The following is a 15,049-nucleotide window of genomic DNA, read 5'->3' on the forward strand; positions in this document are numbered from 1 at the left end:
AAGCTTTAAATATATTGAAAAAAATAAAAAAAAATATTAAGAAACTTTTTTATATTTTCACAATGTATCAAGATGAAATGATGTTACCACACGAGTATAGAAAATGATTAGCAAATACAGCTATATCCATCTAACGGCATGTCTGTAACTTTTACCTACAATCGCGTGTACACCGTTAGATGGCCACACTGTTCATGTCGAGTAAAGAACGATTTAATTGTGTCCTCAATATGAATTAATATGAATTGACATGAATGACGTAACTCCTTATTAAAATTCCAAGAAATTTCTATTTTTTTCTATTTCCGTTTACATATATCTCGTTTTCTCTATTTATTATTTTTTTTTAAACGATCCCAATACATATGTAATGAGCACTTTACTATACAGTTTTTTGTATTATCCCATGTAACTTTTCTTCGCGCGCATAAGTACATTAGTAATCAAACCGATTGTTAATCCATTTTATCACCAGTAACGAATTTCTTAATGATAGTGTTACAATTAATTGTTTGCGCGATTTATTATTTTTTCAAACCAAATGAACTTCAAAAAACAGATCGTATATACTAAGTGTATTATCATACATGTTTTATTAATTTTATTGATAGAAGCAGTTTTGTTACAAAAGTGGATCAAATCTCCCCATGATAACCGCAATCATTTGCATTTTGAAGTCTTATTATAATAGAAATAGCAATAGAGTAATAGATTATATGAGCACTTAGGTACACACTCTCTATGGTGTACCTAGGAAGAATTATAAACAATTGCATGTCACTGCATAAGCTACACAATAAATTCACTATAAAATTTGACCCGAACCAAGAGATACACAGTATAAAAACTATTGCCTGTCTTACATTCACAATTTAATTCTTAATAATTTGTATTACCTTCGCTATTAATAAGATAAAATGCTAATATTTGTTTCATATATCTTGTAATGCTTGCCTTATAAAAGATATATCTATTAGAGGACAAGCTCATAAATTCACTGCTTTTAGCATATCAATTATTTATCTAATATGTGTGTGTATATATACACATATATATATATATATAGACATATACACATACATATATGTATATATACACACACTAATTCTAAGCCGCACTCAACGAGACACTAAAACTTACCCTCCAATATTAAATTTGTGACATGTTTTTAAATCTTACACAATATTTTAGGAGCTTATATGTTGGATAGAGTTTTGAGCTTGTTTCCATACTTGTACTGAATTCATATTTTAATATTTTATAATGTAAGATATTGAGCAATAATATGAATTATAAGATACATAAATATTGTTTTTAATATAATTTATCTGTTAACAATACAATGATAAATTTATAGAAAACTAATGAAATATAACATATCCATTGAGTGTAGCTATTAAAAAAGGAACATGTTTTCTACATTGAACAATACTAAGCACGAAAGACTATTTAGAATTTTAGGGTAAAGTAATTAAATTTGTGCAAAACATAAAAAATGTTAACAAGTAATTTGGTCAATTTGGAACACTTATGATCAGATTTTAGTTTTCCTTTTTAAAAGATTACTTATTTATATTTTTATTTTGATCAGAGTATTGTATTGTAAAAGTCTTAATATCAAACCACTGTGCACTTCATTCCACATTCTCCCTAAATTATTTATTATTCTATATGTTTAAAAAACGTATTAACGTGTCTCGCTACTATACGATCTGTTTTGATTTAGTTAGTAAAACATTAATCTACGCTCATACTATACAACAGAGTACTTATGCAACTGTGGTTTTATAAGACAATAAAGATAAAGTCAATTGCCACACACAGCTATATCAATTATTTACACATGCATGACATTTGACTTTAATTTTTCCAATTCAAAAATTTCTTGTCAAATACGTGAAATATTTTTTATGATTTAAAAAGAAAAAAAAAGAAAAAAAAAAGAAAGAGACAAGGAAACATGGAATGACAAAGTTTATCCACAGTACTTAAAGGTACACAATTTAAATAAATTCTTTTTACAACCACTACAATATTGTTGCAAAGTAGTAGACAAACTTACAGAGATCTGAGAGTCCTGCAATATAAAATAACAATATTAAATTCTAATTGTAAGACTCCACTGTACGATCTATATGCCTTTAAACTTAAATATTCATCCCATTGCACATGATTATACTTTACAGTGTTTCTTTAAATTCATGTTATTGGTGTCTCATCAAGTGTGGATTTTCTAAATATAGTGTATTAATCATATAATCTATCTGTACATTCACAACCGTTCAAATACACACACAATAATATTAACATATTTAATAATGGACCAGTAGAAGTAAAATGTAAGCCTGTTGTTAGATCTTTTATAAACATGATGCTTATTGTACAATTCAGCAAAAATTAAATTTGAAACTAGAGAAATTTAAATTATAAATTTATACTTTGTTCAAAAAATACTACAATACTATAATAAAATACATACTTTATAGAAGCATTAGTCACATAAAAAGAATGGAAGTGAATAAAAGATTGGTTAACATTAGTAACATTACAAAAGGAAGGACACATAATAGATTACGTTCCCACACATTTCTCAGAAAGTTTATTTCTGCATTCCATGCAAAAGAGAAATCAATTCACCATAATTCTCATATATTCCGTATCATTCAGTCATCATTTATATAAGTAAGATATTACAGTAATTTGCTATGTACGAATTAATTTCAGTTATTTTCATATCAGATCTGAACAGAAAACTGGTTTTAATGCTTCTACTTCAGTTCTGATTTGAAATCAACTTCTCTCTATATAAGTCCATATTAAATATATTTTACAATAATATTATCATTGTACATGAACAACATATGCTCCACACCTTTAATTGCAATCACTGTCTAATCAACGCAAAGGTGTTTTCTATACTATAACAAATAAAATCCAATTAAAAAAGTTACATGCATCAAGAAATACATGTAAATAAAGTATTTTTTACTGTTATGAATAATTCAAACAAATATGTCTGAGTGTCAAATCATTGTATTAATCGATAACAAAATGCGCTGATTAGAATAACGATTGACAAGAAGGTGTCAATTAGTTAGAATAGACCTGGGGTCTGGATTTGTATACCCCAATGTGTGCGCCGCCTTGGTACCTGCTAGAGTAAAAGAACATGTTTTATAATTCTGTTATAATTTGCAAACATAATTTTTTAAAAGTTCATTTAACAAATTGCATTTAATATCGTCATTACTGAATCAGTATAAATCAAATAAAAATAAACTATTGAACTTTAAATATTAAAGCATAACATAAAGGCATAAATAATATTTTTTAAACATAATGTTGTTTCCTCCCATAAATTATACATAAACTATAAGTAAGATTAACTTTATGGAATAATCAAAAATACAATATAATAAAACAAAACTTACATGAGATAGTGGTAAAACAGGCGGAAGAAGGTTATTCCTTATTTTCATCAGAAGGAGTGATGTTAGATGGATTTTGGGATTCTGATGAAGATGGTGGTGCTTCTGCCGTAGAATCTGTCGCATCTTGACTCGAGTCTGAACTGTCCTTAATATCCTCATCTTTCTTTTCTTCACTGACACCAGTGCTTTTAGACTCTTCAGCAGAATTCTCTGATTCTTCCGTTCCTTTGTCTTCCTTGGAATTTGTTTCAGGCAATTTATCAGTGGTATCTTTACTCTCTACCTCCTCTATAGTTTTGTCTTCACTTTCCATTGCCTCTGTGTCTTTACTTTCTTTACTTTCCTCCACTTCCATCTTTGAAGATTCTTCCTCAGAATGTTTTTCACTTTTATTATTTGCAGCCTCCTCGTCCGTATTATTCTCATTGTTTTTCTCTTGTCTTTTGGGACGTCCACGTCCACGTCCAGTACCTCTTGGAGTTGCTGGTTCTCTTTTTTCTTTCTTTGGTGGTGATGGTGTTGGTAATGACGATGTCAAACCACGAGCTGAACTGCGAGTACGTCTTCTACCTTCCATTTCTCCAGTTGGTGGATTTAAATTCTAAAAAATAAAGGAAAACAATTATCTTCTATCATTAAAACATAATATTAAGATATGATACAAATGTTGTTAATAGCATTGAAATATAAGAACAAATACAGAATATAGATGATTTGAAAACACCTTATATATAGTATATTAATAATATTAAAAAATGTATATATAAAAAAAATAATAAAAATAAAAATAAAAAGTAGACAACTTATTTATATTTGGCGCCTATATTCTAATTGGTAGAATATATCCCCGCTATTCGCACTCCCCTTCCCTTCCCAATCTTTACCGGCGCATATTACCCCCACTCCTTCACTCTTCTTTGCTCACGTAAGCACACACAGCTAAAAGGAAAACTAAATGGAGGGAAACAAGCAAAGGACAGAGGGCTGAATACTTGCTGAATTTGATACAAAAACGATATTTCAATAAGAAATGAACTCGCACCTTTGTAATTTCTTTACTTTCTTGCGCTGCTCTCTCAAATGTAGAAAGTCTTTTCGTACCACCGCGTCTGTTTTTAGTTGGTGTTGATTTCTCTTCTGCTGACTGATCCTAAAAAAGAGGAAAGAAAAAAGACATAAACGTCTATATCATAAATCGTTCGCTTATAGCGTTATTCATACAAAATAGGCACGCATTTGTCCCCAATGCATTTTATAATATAGAGGAATTAGAATTTGTTACGTAGAAAGCAAAGCATCGAAGGGTTACAACGCTAAGAATAAAATAAAAATTTCTACAGTATGACGATAATTACGCGAGTGATAAGATTATCAAGGACCGTTGAACTGCCCGGGATTTGTAGAGTTTTGTTTGAGTTTCCCGCCATTTTATCGTACATCACCACATTCATACTTCTTCAGTATCACAATTTCATTCATGCCGTGTCGAAAAGGATGGAATTCCATAACGTTCAGAAGCGCGTGGCAAGTGTAATCATCCGTCGGTTCGACCATTTCCCGCCTTTTTCACACTGACTCGCCGGCATGCAAGCAGCGACTCTCCTCGTCACGAGAATCACAAATAAAAAACATCCACCATCTTTACCAATGAAGGACAAACGGCGCAGCTTTGAAAAATCACTGAATGTGTAGCCATACGCGACAAAGGTCACGTTTTAACTATATATATTTTTTCGTATTCCGCTAAATCGCATTACAAATATGGTCCCTCATGCGTAACACACGACACGCTTAGAATTTTCGAGAGATACAGCGTCATACCGTATTTCAGGGAACCGCACGCCGCCTTGGCATGAAAACTCGACTTGACGAAGGTCTTTCATATACTTTCGATCTCTTACCTTGGGTACATCTTCGATGCTGTTATCATTCTTGCTTTCTGCCTTGATATCAGACATTTCTCCGTACTTGAATCACTTAAGAACACTGGAAAACGACGATTTCTGTACAAGAATTCGCGCTGAGCCCGGTCGCACTGTTTATACGATAAGCAAAGATGGCGGTTAGCGTGGGTCACGTGATATCGTCAAACTCAGAGCGGGAGTTCATAGCGCCGCCTCGTGATCGAATATTAAATTGTACGCGTAGCGACGTAATATACGCCCGGAAGGTTTAAATATAACATTCTTTTAAGTGACGTCGTATCTAATTTAATTTACAAAAGGACAGAAAGCGTACGTTTCTATTTCTCACTTACCTTATTGCAAATATTTTATACCATTTGCTTTTGTTTTAACATTATGCTTGAATTATAAATGTCTTATATTCATATTATTTACTTAAATAAATATTTTCAAATTTTCATCATAGTTTCCAAATATACACACTAAACAATAGTAGAACGGAACGCGACCATTTTCGTTTCGACATAATACTAAATAAACATATACAACCATTAGAAAGCTAAAAACACAGTTCAAAGTCTTCAAATTTGATTGCTTCACTTTGCCTCTTCTTAGAAAACTAGAAAATTATAAACAATATGTACGTGTTCATAAAAATTTTCTAATATATAGTAGAACTTTGTATAACATGACATTCATGTGATGTAATAAATACATTACGGCAACTTCCGTATAGTCTTTTTTTATAATTAACAACGTACTTGCACATCTTGTGTGAATAATAAATCTTATATAATACGGAATGTATCTGCCATATTAAACGAAGATCTACTATAAATACTTGTAGGGCATTTAATGAGTTGGCATTCTTCTGAACCAGAATCTTGCTCTAAAATCATCACTACATGTCAAAAACGCAGGCGCAGTTGGTGAGTGAACAATTAATCTTACAGGCCCATTATGACCTAAAGATAATAACTGTTTTCTTGATGCATTTCGAGAATTCCAGGCACACAAGGACGTAGTAGCTTCATCAGGAAACATTACATAATCTTCTGTGTGATTAAAAATGGCTTGTGCTTTATGTTCTTGTTTACCTGCAGAGTACAATGTAATGGTGAATGCATACCTTCGGTTGCTCGATGATATTTGTTCATTAAAGAGTTTCGCGTGTCTATATTTATAAATATTAAATATATGAAGACAAATTTTCAAGAAATTTAAATGTATATTTTTACCTGTTGTACCAGCTCCAGTATATGCTATTAAGCATCTACTTGTTGATAATTCCCATAATTTTATCAAGGAATCTTTTCCAGAAGACAATAAATACTGAAATTTATAATTGCAATATCATGTTGTAGTCAGGTATTCTTTAAAAATTGTGCAGTTAAGTTAGGACACAAACGATATTTAAAAAAAATTACCTTTCCATTTCTTGTAAATGTCACTGAACATACTTCATAACCATCATGTGCTTTAACAAAAGTATTTATGCAACGATTTGAAACACCATCCCACAATTTAATACTTCCATCTTTACCAGCTGATGCATATGTTTTTGCATCTGGAGAATACTTTATACTAGTAATTCCAGCTGTATGTTGATGACTAGGAATACTGCATACAAAACATTGAGCTGTGTTCACATCATATAACCTTACAACTGGATGATTAGTTCCTACTACCAAAAAATCACCAGTTGGATGAAATGATAAACACCGTATTTGATCAGCATCTGTAATTGTTCTAAATGCCTTCTTGACACTTGCTTTACTAAAGTCAAATAGTTTCACAGAAAAATCACGACTGCCAGATACAAGTATTGGTTCACGTGGATGAAATTCTAAACATGTTACTTCTTCCAAATGATCATATAATGTTCGTATTACTGGATGACCTCCGGTTTGATCACCAGGTGCCATTTCATCTGGTGCAGATTTTGCTAACATTCTATCCACATCTAAAATTTTAATAGATGCATCCACTGATCCAGTAGCTATTAATTGTCCATCTGTGGAGAAAGCTCCTGCTCTACAATTTCCTTTATGGGAAGTAACATAAGCTGTTTCGTATTGTGCTGGTTCTGGAGCTTGTGTTTGAGCTTCTGTTTCAAATTCTAGATCTAAACCAGGGCCCAATGTATTATCAAAACTTGCAGTAAATGTAGGTAAGTTATTTGTGTCTTTTTTAGTACGATCTGGTTCATGAGCAGCACCAATTAACATAAGATGAAGTAAACGATCAGATGGTGGACATGGCGGTTCTGCTTGAATCATGTTAGATAACTGTACAGCAAGTGTTTGATGACCATCATAGAATAATTGACTGAAATCAATATTACACATTGTATCAAATACGAGTTTGTAATACTTGCATATAAAAATGTACACACATTAATAATATTAAAAAATTATATATTCAAAAATATTTTTATCATAAAACTTGATAATTGCATCGATTTGTTAGAAAAACATCATCAAAATCGGTATAAATTAAAAATTAATGATTGGAAAATTTATTAACCTGATCATAAGCCTGTATAGTAATTCTCTACTTTTTATTATATTTTTTGGATCCACGTCAGGTTCCTTCATAATGTTATGGGTTTCTTTATCTCTGGAAGGTGACTGAATGTTGGTTACTTCTTCGGAATTCTTCGAAAAAACGCCCATCAATCGACCTTTCTACCCGAGGTTATGTCTGCTTGTTGTGATTCTTCTTACGGTCACGTTTTCCAACTACTTTCTGTGCGATAATTTAATTGGTCGACTTATTCCTCTCACAAAGTTCTACCAATCAAATCTATTTATATCTAGTAAATATTGATAGAAATTATACTTGTAATATGTCTAAATTTTAGACAAAATGGCCGAAGAACATAAACTACAATGTATAAATAAAATTAAATCGGAAAAAATTAATGTTCAGCATAATATTACAAAAACATTATTGTCAAGTGGTAATTATATGTTAAGAAAAAGGCAACCTAGATTAATTAGAGAAAAAAGGGATATATATGTGACAAAGAAAACAGATTTTAAGGTAATTTTGGTTAAAACGTCATCTTAATTTTGTTTTTGTCACAATAATATCATTTGGTTAATAAACACATATCATATAACAATGAAGACTTACAAATAAGTATATGATGTTATCAAAAATTTTTGTTTTGTTTCTTTCGAAGGCACAATTAAAAAAGTGTGAAAAACTGTTTAATATTGGCATATCAGAAATAATAATTCATGGGCTTGGTGCTGCTATAAAAAGAGCATGTAATTTGGCACTTCAATTAAAAGAAATTCATCATAATAGCTTGGATTTGGATATTAAAACTTCTACTGAAGAACTTATTGGTACATATTATATAAGGTTATATTTAGAATTTATTATACATACGTAATAAAAGTATGCTGATTCCTTTTATTTACAGATGACTTTGAGCCACTTAATGATGATTATGATTATGAAATGAAAATTAGACGTAATTCTGCCATACATATCCGTGTTTTTAGAAAAGAAGCAATGGGTATATTACAATGTAAAGCAAAATGAATTACAACTTAGCAGAACAAGCAATATTTGTACAGTTATTTAAAATACATTAAGTAGAATTATCTTTTAAATAAGTTCACTATTTTTCTTATTATATTGCAATGATTTTTTCTTTACATGAATTAGTACACTGGCTAGGTTTAACAATTTTTGAAATATGGATAAATTTAGTTTCCTTAACAATATTCACAATTCTATTAGCCTTAAAATTAGATGATAATTATTTCTTGGAACAGGCAGGATGGTGGGTTGTTTTCTCACCATTATTTATTGCAGATGGCTTTAATACATACTTTTGTGCTATCATATTTATTCGTATGCATATGGAAGGAATGATTCAAGTTGCCATTTTAAGAGCATTATGGAGTTTAATATCATTATTACTAATATTTGTATTTAAATATTTATTATGTAAGAAGCTTTCTGGACAAAGTGCTTTAGAGTATTCAGAAGTATTAAGTCCTGTTTTTATTCTTCTACAACTAATTGCTGTTAGAGCATGTCAACTTCATTGACCTAAACAAAATGTAACAAGTATGTATGAATCTATAGTAATATTTACATTTCCATCACTTGTAATATATGATATTGTCTATAATGTATTTGCATATAATGTATAATTATAAGGAATCAAAGAATACATGTAGTTGTAGGTACAAATATAACATGAACTTTTAAATACTAATAAGTATGTTCATATCCTATTACTCAATAGAAATAATATATTCCCTGGTATTTATTTATTATTGAAATATAAAATAAAATTGTTTATATATATTTTCATTATAATTAATGTGTGTTTTACATGTATTGCATAATTCTTCTACATCTCTGCATTGTATTATGTAGTATATATATACACACACACACACACACACATATATATATACATATATATATATACACATATATATAAAATACAATGTATTCAATATAAAAATGTATTAAAAAATTTCAAATGAAAGTTCTAAGAATGCCATAACTAATGGAAGTAGTGCAAATTTCGATTTTATTTTGAGATTTAGTGAAGGAGGAAATTTTTTAGTTATAGATAAATTGAATGATTTAATATTGTTTTTTTTTTTTTTAGATGCAAATATTACAATTTATAAAGATAACTTTGAAATAATATTTATAAAAAATAATGACAATATTTTATACAAGTGACAAAAATACTAAAGTTGTAAAATATAAATACGAAGATATTAAAATTATTTATCAATTAACTACAAGTCCATATCAATATATATTCAAAATTTAATTACAGATACGATTGATATATAAATTTATTATGTAATGTCTGTATGGAAGAATATGTACTACATTTAATATCTATATACATTTGCACAAACGCATTTACGATATTTACATGTATGTATGCGCGTGCGAAAATCGATAAATTTTACAGTATAATAGTTCAATCTAATGTATAAACAATTGATAGGCCTATAACGTGAGCAGTCCTGAATACCCCTTCCAACCCTCTTCAAGCAAGATCAATATTTCTAGCTGAAGGGAGACAGAGCATCACTGTGCTAAGAGAGGGGATGTGAATAAACTCTCTCTATAGGCAAAGCCTGTTGCTGGTATCACATTTAAAAATTTATCTTTTCTCTGTGTACTTCTTTATAATTAGTGATTATTTCTGTAATGTTAAACTAAAGAATTTGATAAAATATAGTGATGTACTGTGGTCAGCAGTCAAGGGATGGACAAGCTAACTAATTTTACTCGTGGTCAGTTTTTACTTGTTATTGTATATATATCTGTGATGTAAAAATAGTGATAGTGAACACTATTTTTACTTATATATGTATTTATTGGAAATTATTAATGATAACATCAATACAAGCCAATATCTACTATTAATTATTTATTACTTATTAATTAAATATTATTTATTAATATTGTATAATAATTTTTATATAATATTAACAATATTTGGCAAAATTTTAGTATAAAGTTGTAATGTGGATAGTGAGAAGTGAATAGAATAACATTAAATATTTGTATTCATGTGCTTAAATTTTTGTTCTATAATTAGGTATCAATACTACAACATCTTCAATATCAGCACAGAATTGTGCTTCAAATTCATCAGGTTCTGCATTTCTAGACAGAGTATTAATTACTGCTCCATCGTGGATTTCTGTAAATCAAGATTTGAGATGGATTTTTCTTCTGCATACTTATGGATTTGCAAGCCTTTTCTTTGTACTTGGATTTTATACGTTTTTCTCTATTTTAAATTTAAGGTATCAATATACATATATATATATATATATATATATATATATATATATATATTATAATAGATATAACACAAAATTATAAAAAAATATAAATAATAATTATTAATATTACAGATCCCTTATATCAAGCCGCCCTTTTATGTCAACGATTAATATATTTTTATGTTTATTGGGTGCATCAAGGGCTGCATGTTTATTTATAGATCCTTATAATCTTAAAGAAATAATGCCAAAGATTATAGGGTCCACTATGTGGGATATTGGATTTCCCTGTATTACTTCTGCATTTTGCCTTATACAATTGACCTTCTTGCAATTAACACAAGTATATTTGAAAATTTTTAATCTTTTCTACTTATTTTTTTTTTTTTAATATTTTTTATATTGTCATATATCAATGATTTATTTTATTATTTTCAGCTTAAGTTTGGGCCAGAAAAAATACAAAATGAATCATTTCTTAGTCTTATTATAACAGGACATTTCTTTTTTGTAATTGTAAGTGATGTTGCTTTAACATCACATAATTGTTACATGGCAAAATATGTTGTGCAAACTGTATTTCTGATATGGAGTATTCTTTTATATTTAACATTTTTGCATGCAGGCTATAAAGTCATGCATTTATTGAAAACAATGCCAAGTAGTATGTTAACAAGAGACAATTCTAATGCTCATCAAAAAGGTTTGTTTCTATAGTTTTCTTTAAACAATCATTCTATATAATTTTATTAAAATATTTCAGGCATTATGCAACTTGCTATGCTAGCACCATATAGCAATCTTGCAACATCAGTAGCAGCTGCTGCATTGGTGCCTACTTTACTTGGTCCTAAAATCAAAGATTCAGAACAGAATGAAAGTGCCAATGTAGAAGGAAATTCAGAATATAGAGGTAATTATATTACTAGCTTACTTTCAAATTAATATCACAGAAATTGAAAAGAGTAATAAAAAAATATTAATTTTTAGGTAACTCTTTAAAAATATCTAAAAAACAAGAACAAGATCAAATGGAAGTGTCTCATAATGTTTCATCTTTACGAGAAGAGACTCCTGTTCAACCAGTATCTACTGTACCTGAAGTTTATGTTAGACCACCAACACCTACTCCATCAACTGCAAATTTACCAATAATAACAGTTTCTAGTCCAAGTCGAAGAAGTTCTTTAGCAAGTAGACGTGGGAGTGACGTATCTCGTTCATCACGTAGAAATTCAGAATGTAGTGTTAAATTTATAAACGAAGAAGATGTATTGCCAATTACTGACTTCAAATATGGTGCTGAATTCAGCTCTAAGTATTCTCCTAACATTGATAGAAGTCAATTGCCAGAACGAATAGCACGTCGACATTCTGAGAATATTACACCAACTGGCAGCACAAAAGAATTAAGAAGATGTTCTGATTTTTCTCATGAAAAAAATCGTAGTTCTCAGTTCGCCACTAAATTAAGAAGGAACAGCGATTTTGGTAACAGAACACCAAGGAGAATGTTACCACCAGTTGAACAGAGATTACCAAAAGTCTTAGATCTCAGTCCTGCAGGTAGTTATAACAGAATCTATACGTTCGAACCTTAGTACTTAAATATATATAATTTTTAGGTTCACGACGTAATTCTGATATTGGCACATTTATATCTGTCAAACACGAATCACGAAGAAATTCTGACTTCTCCTATAGACGAAATTCCGAAGTGGCACACTTTAAGCCATTAGTTATAAATCGTCGTAGTAGCGATATAAGTATTAGAACATTGGATAAAAGTCCTACTCATTATCAAAGTATAGTTCCTCAAAAAATAGAAATACAGGAGAAGTCTGAATCAGATTCAGATCAACCGGATTGTAATGAAAAAGCTGCATTAATGAATGAAAAAATGAAGAATAAAGGTGAAGATACTAAAATACGAAAGAAAAGCTTGTCTTGGAAAACGGATAAAAGTAAAGATGAATCAGAAGAAATAACAGCTGAAACTAATTTGCTTCCTGAAAATTCTGGAACAGAGAATAAAATTACGGTATATTTAAACATAAAGTTGACAAATAAGTGAAATTCGATACATGTATATAAAAAGATAATTTGTTTGTAGGGAACTGATTTTACATTGCATTCAATACTAAATCACATAGCATACGTGAATAGAGCCAAATCAGATGCACCGCTGCATTTACCAGAAGCCAATACTGCAGCTGCCAGAAAATCTCAAATTCGAAGGGTGTTACATGTTACATATACCACAGCAATTTTAGGAATCATATTGTGTATCTTAGATCTTGTTCGTGTTTTTGGACCCTATGGTAATAATGAATTTATTCAGCAAAGAAATTATTAATATATTATTATATAAATATATTATATATGTAGGACTCTTAGCAGAAGCAGTAGCGTATGATACGCGGCCATTGCTAACTCAATTCCCCAAGCCATGGCCTTGGTTATTATATCAAACATTGTGCAGAGCCATAGAACTCATAATGGGATGTGCAATGGCAAGTATAACAAAACAACCATCAGTGAGCCCACGTCATCAATATTTAAGTAGTTACCCCGATTATAGCACACGTATGAAACGAGGTAACAATCTTTACATATAAAGCAATACTCGTGTCAGTCGTATAACAGACTGAAGAACCAAGATGCCAAATTGAATATTTCCATGATCTTATATACCATCTATCTATCTTCATTAAAACATTTACAGATTATTCTTGTATGACCATCTTCTACTAACGTATAATCCATATTATTAAATCTTGTTACACAAACAAGATCTTATTATAAATAACTTTATATTTAAAATATTGTATGTTTCTAGACAGAACAGTCAGTAACATATTTTTATTGAATTGTTTACCCTGTTTCATACTTAAGAAATCTAAGTTATTTCTATTTTACAAAGAATCTACAAGATATATTTTATTTTGATACTATATTTTTAATGCTAACTGGGTGTGAAACTCGAAAAAGAATGTATTAATATTATAGACTGGTAGAAAGATCAGAATATGATCAAATACTATAATAGAATTGCAGCAATAGATCAGTGCAACATTCTAAAAAAAGTGTGTTCTAATAAGATAACTTTTAACTTTATAATACAAGTTTACATACAACTTAATGAATAAAACTTTCATTTGGTTATATATATATTATTCGAGGTAAATATATATTTTTTTAATTAAAAGATATATAACACGATTACACTGCTACTCTTTATGTTATTATTATCTTATTGAGTATATTATTCTATCAAATACAGTATTAGTAGGGATTCTAGTCAAATAAATATGTTTTGTGATATAAGAGTCAGATATATTTTCTTTGTATATTTACTTTGAAATAGAAAGTATTAATAGACTCTCTACAAAAAAAAAAAGTATCAGTATAATGAATGAGGCACTGATAATAAACAAAGTGATGACTTTTTACCAAGTATTCACTGCACCAATGATTATAGTAAAAATTTGTTCTCAAATTTGAAGTGCCCTATTATTACATGTTTGAGAAAATTACTTAGTATTAATGATATATGTCTAAATAATTTGTCAGTAATGAAAACGTGTAACAGTGTTGTGATCCTAAATGTGATAAAGATTTATGTATTTAGGGTAGGAGACCATTTTATGCTTATGCAAGTTTTGCATATCTTATTCCGCGAGATGTAAGACTGGTCAATATGACTTTTTATGTTTTTTTTTTTTAATTTTATTATCTATATATATTTTGTTCTATATTATATATAATTAAAGATAAATAAATTTATTTTATTAAATATTTAGAAATTACATTTAAGAATATTAAAATTGCCAAAAAAGAGACACAGAATGATTTATAACTTTTTAATATGTTATGAAGAAAATGTTTTTTTCAATACAAATAATTATGAGCAATTATTATATGA

General features: G+C 29.4%; 4 protein-coding genes across 8 annotated transcripts; 2 read left to right on the forward strand and 2 right to left on the reverse strand.

The window, feature by feature from the left end:
* Positions 1–567: 567 nt before the first annotated feature.
* LOC122629584 (chromatin modification-related protein EAF7-like) lies at positions 568–5,533 on the reverse strand. 3 transcript variants are annotated; one of them, XM_043813158.1, is made up of 4 exons: positions 5,333–5,533; positions 4,474–4,581; positions 3,432–4,032; positions 568–3,154 (listed from the first exon to the last, which is right to left on the reverse strand). In XM_043813158.1, the coding sequence occupies exons 1-3, from the start codon at positions 5,387–5,389 to the stop codon at positions 3,463–3,465; spliced, it is 735 nt and encodes a 244-aa protein (XP_043669093.1). In that variant the 5' UTR covers positions 5,390–5,533; the 3' UTR covers positions 568–3,154; positions 3,432–3,462. The 3 variants fall into 3 exon arrangements, with proteins under 3 accessions (XP_043669093.1, XP_043669092.1, XP_043669091.1); XM_043813157.1 differs by lacking the exon at positions 5,333–5,533 and adding an exon at positions 4,787–5,285 and having other exon boundaries at positions 568–3,151; XM_043813156.1 differs by lacking the exon at positions 5,333–5,533 and adding an exon at positions 4,787–5,281.
* Positions 5,534–5,618: 85 nt separating this feature from the next.
* Positions 5,619–8,011, reverse strand: LOC122629583 (cleavage stimulation factor subunit 1). 2 transcript variants are annotated; one of them, XM_043813155.1, is made up of 4 exons: positions 7,893–8,011; positions 6,763–7,663; positions 6,574–6,667; positions 5,619–6,432 (listed from the first exon to the last, which is right to left on the reverse strand). In XM_043813155.1, exons 2-4 carry the CDS (start codon positions 7,612–7,614, stop codon positions 6,188–6,190), a joined length of 1,191 nt encoding a protein of 396 aa, XP_043669090.1. In that variant the 5' UTR covers positions 7,615–7,663; positions 7,893–8,011; the 3' UTR covers positions 5,619–6,187. The 2 variants fall into 2 exon arrangements, with proteins under 2 accessions (XP_043669090.1, XP_043669089.1); XM_043813154.1 differs by having other exon boundaries at positions 7,862–8,010.
* Positions 8,012–8,060: 49 nt separating this feature from the next.
* Positions 8,061–9,575, forward strand: LOC122629587 (transmembrane protein 203-like). Of its 2 annotated transcripts, XM_043813161.1 has the most exons (3): positions 8,061–8,380; positions 8,523–8,691; positions 8,769–8,965. In XM_043813161.1, exons 1-3 carry the CDS (start codon positions 8,204–8,206, stop codon positions 8,888–8,890), a joined length of 468 nt encoding a protein of 155 aa, XP_043669096.1. In that variant the 5' UTR covers positions 8,061–8,203; the 3' UTR covers positions 8,891–8,965. The 2 variants fall into 2 exon arrangements, with proteins under 2 accessions (XP_043669096.1, XP_043669097.1); XM_043813162.1 differs by lacking the exon at positions 8,523–8,691 and having other exon boundaries at positions 8,240–8,380; positions 8,769–9,575.
* Positions 9,576–10,290: 715 nt separating this feature from the next.
* LOC122629581 lies at positions 10,291–14,261 on the forward strand. The gene is made up of 9 exons (XM_043813149.1): positions 10,291–10,626; positions 10,935–11,145; positions 11,257–11,467; positions 11,563–11,827; positions 11,888–12,037; positions 12,115–12,690; positions 12,750–13,165; positions 13,238–13,445; positions 13,513–14,261. Exons 1-9 carry the CDS (start codon positions 10,599–10,601, stop codon positions 13,740–13,742), a joined length of 2,295 nt encoding a protein of 764 aa, XP_043669084.1. The 5' UTR covers positions 10,291–10,598; the 3' UTR covers positions 13,743–14,261.
* The last annotated feature ends 788 nt before the right edge of the window (positions 14,262–15,049 follow it).

Source organism: Vespula pensylvanica, chromosome 5, assembly GCF_014466175.1.
Source record: "Vespula pensylvanica isolate Volc-1 chromosome 5, ASM1446617v1, whole genome shotgun sequence".
NCBI lineage: Eukaryota > Metazoa > Arthropoda > Insecta > Hymenoptera > Vespidae > Vespula > Vespula pensylvanica.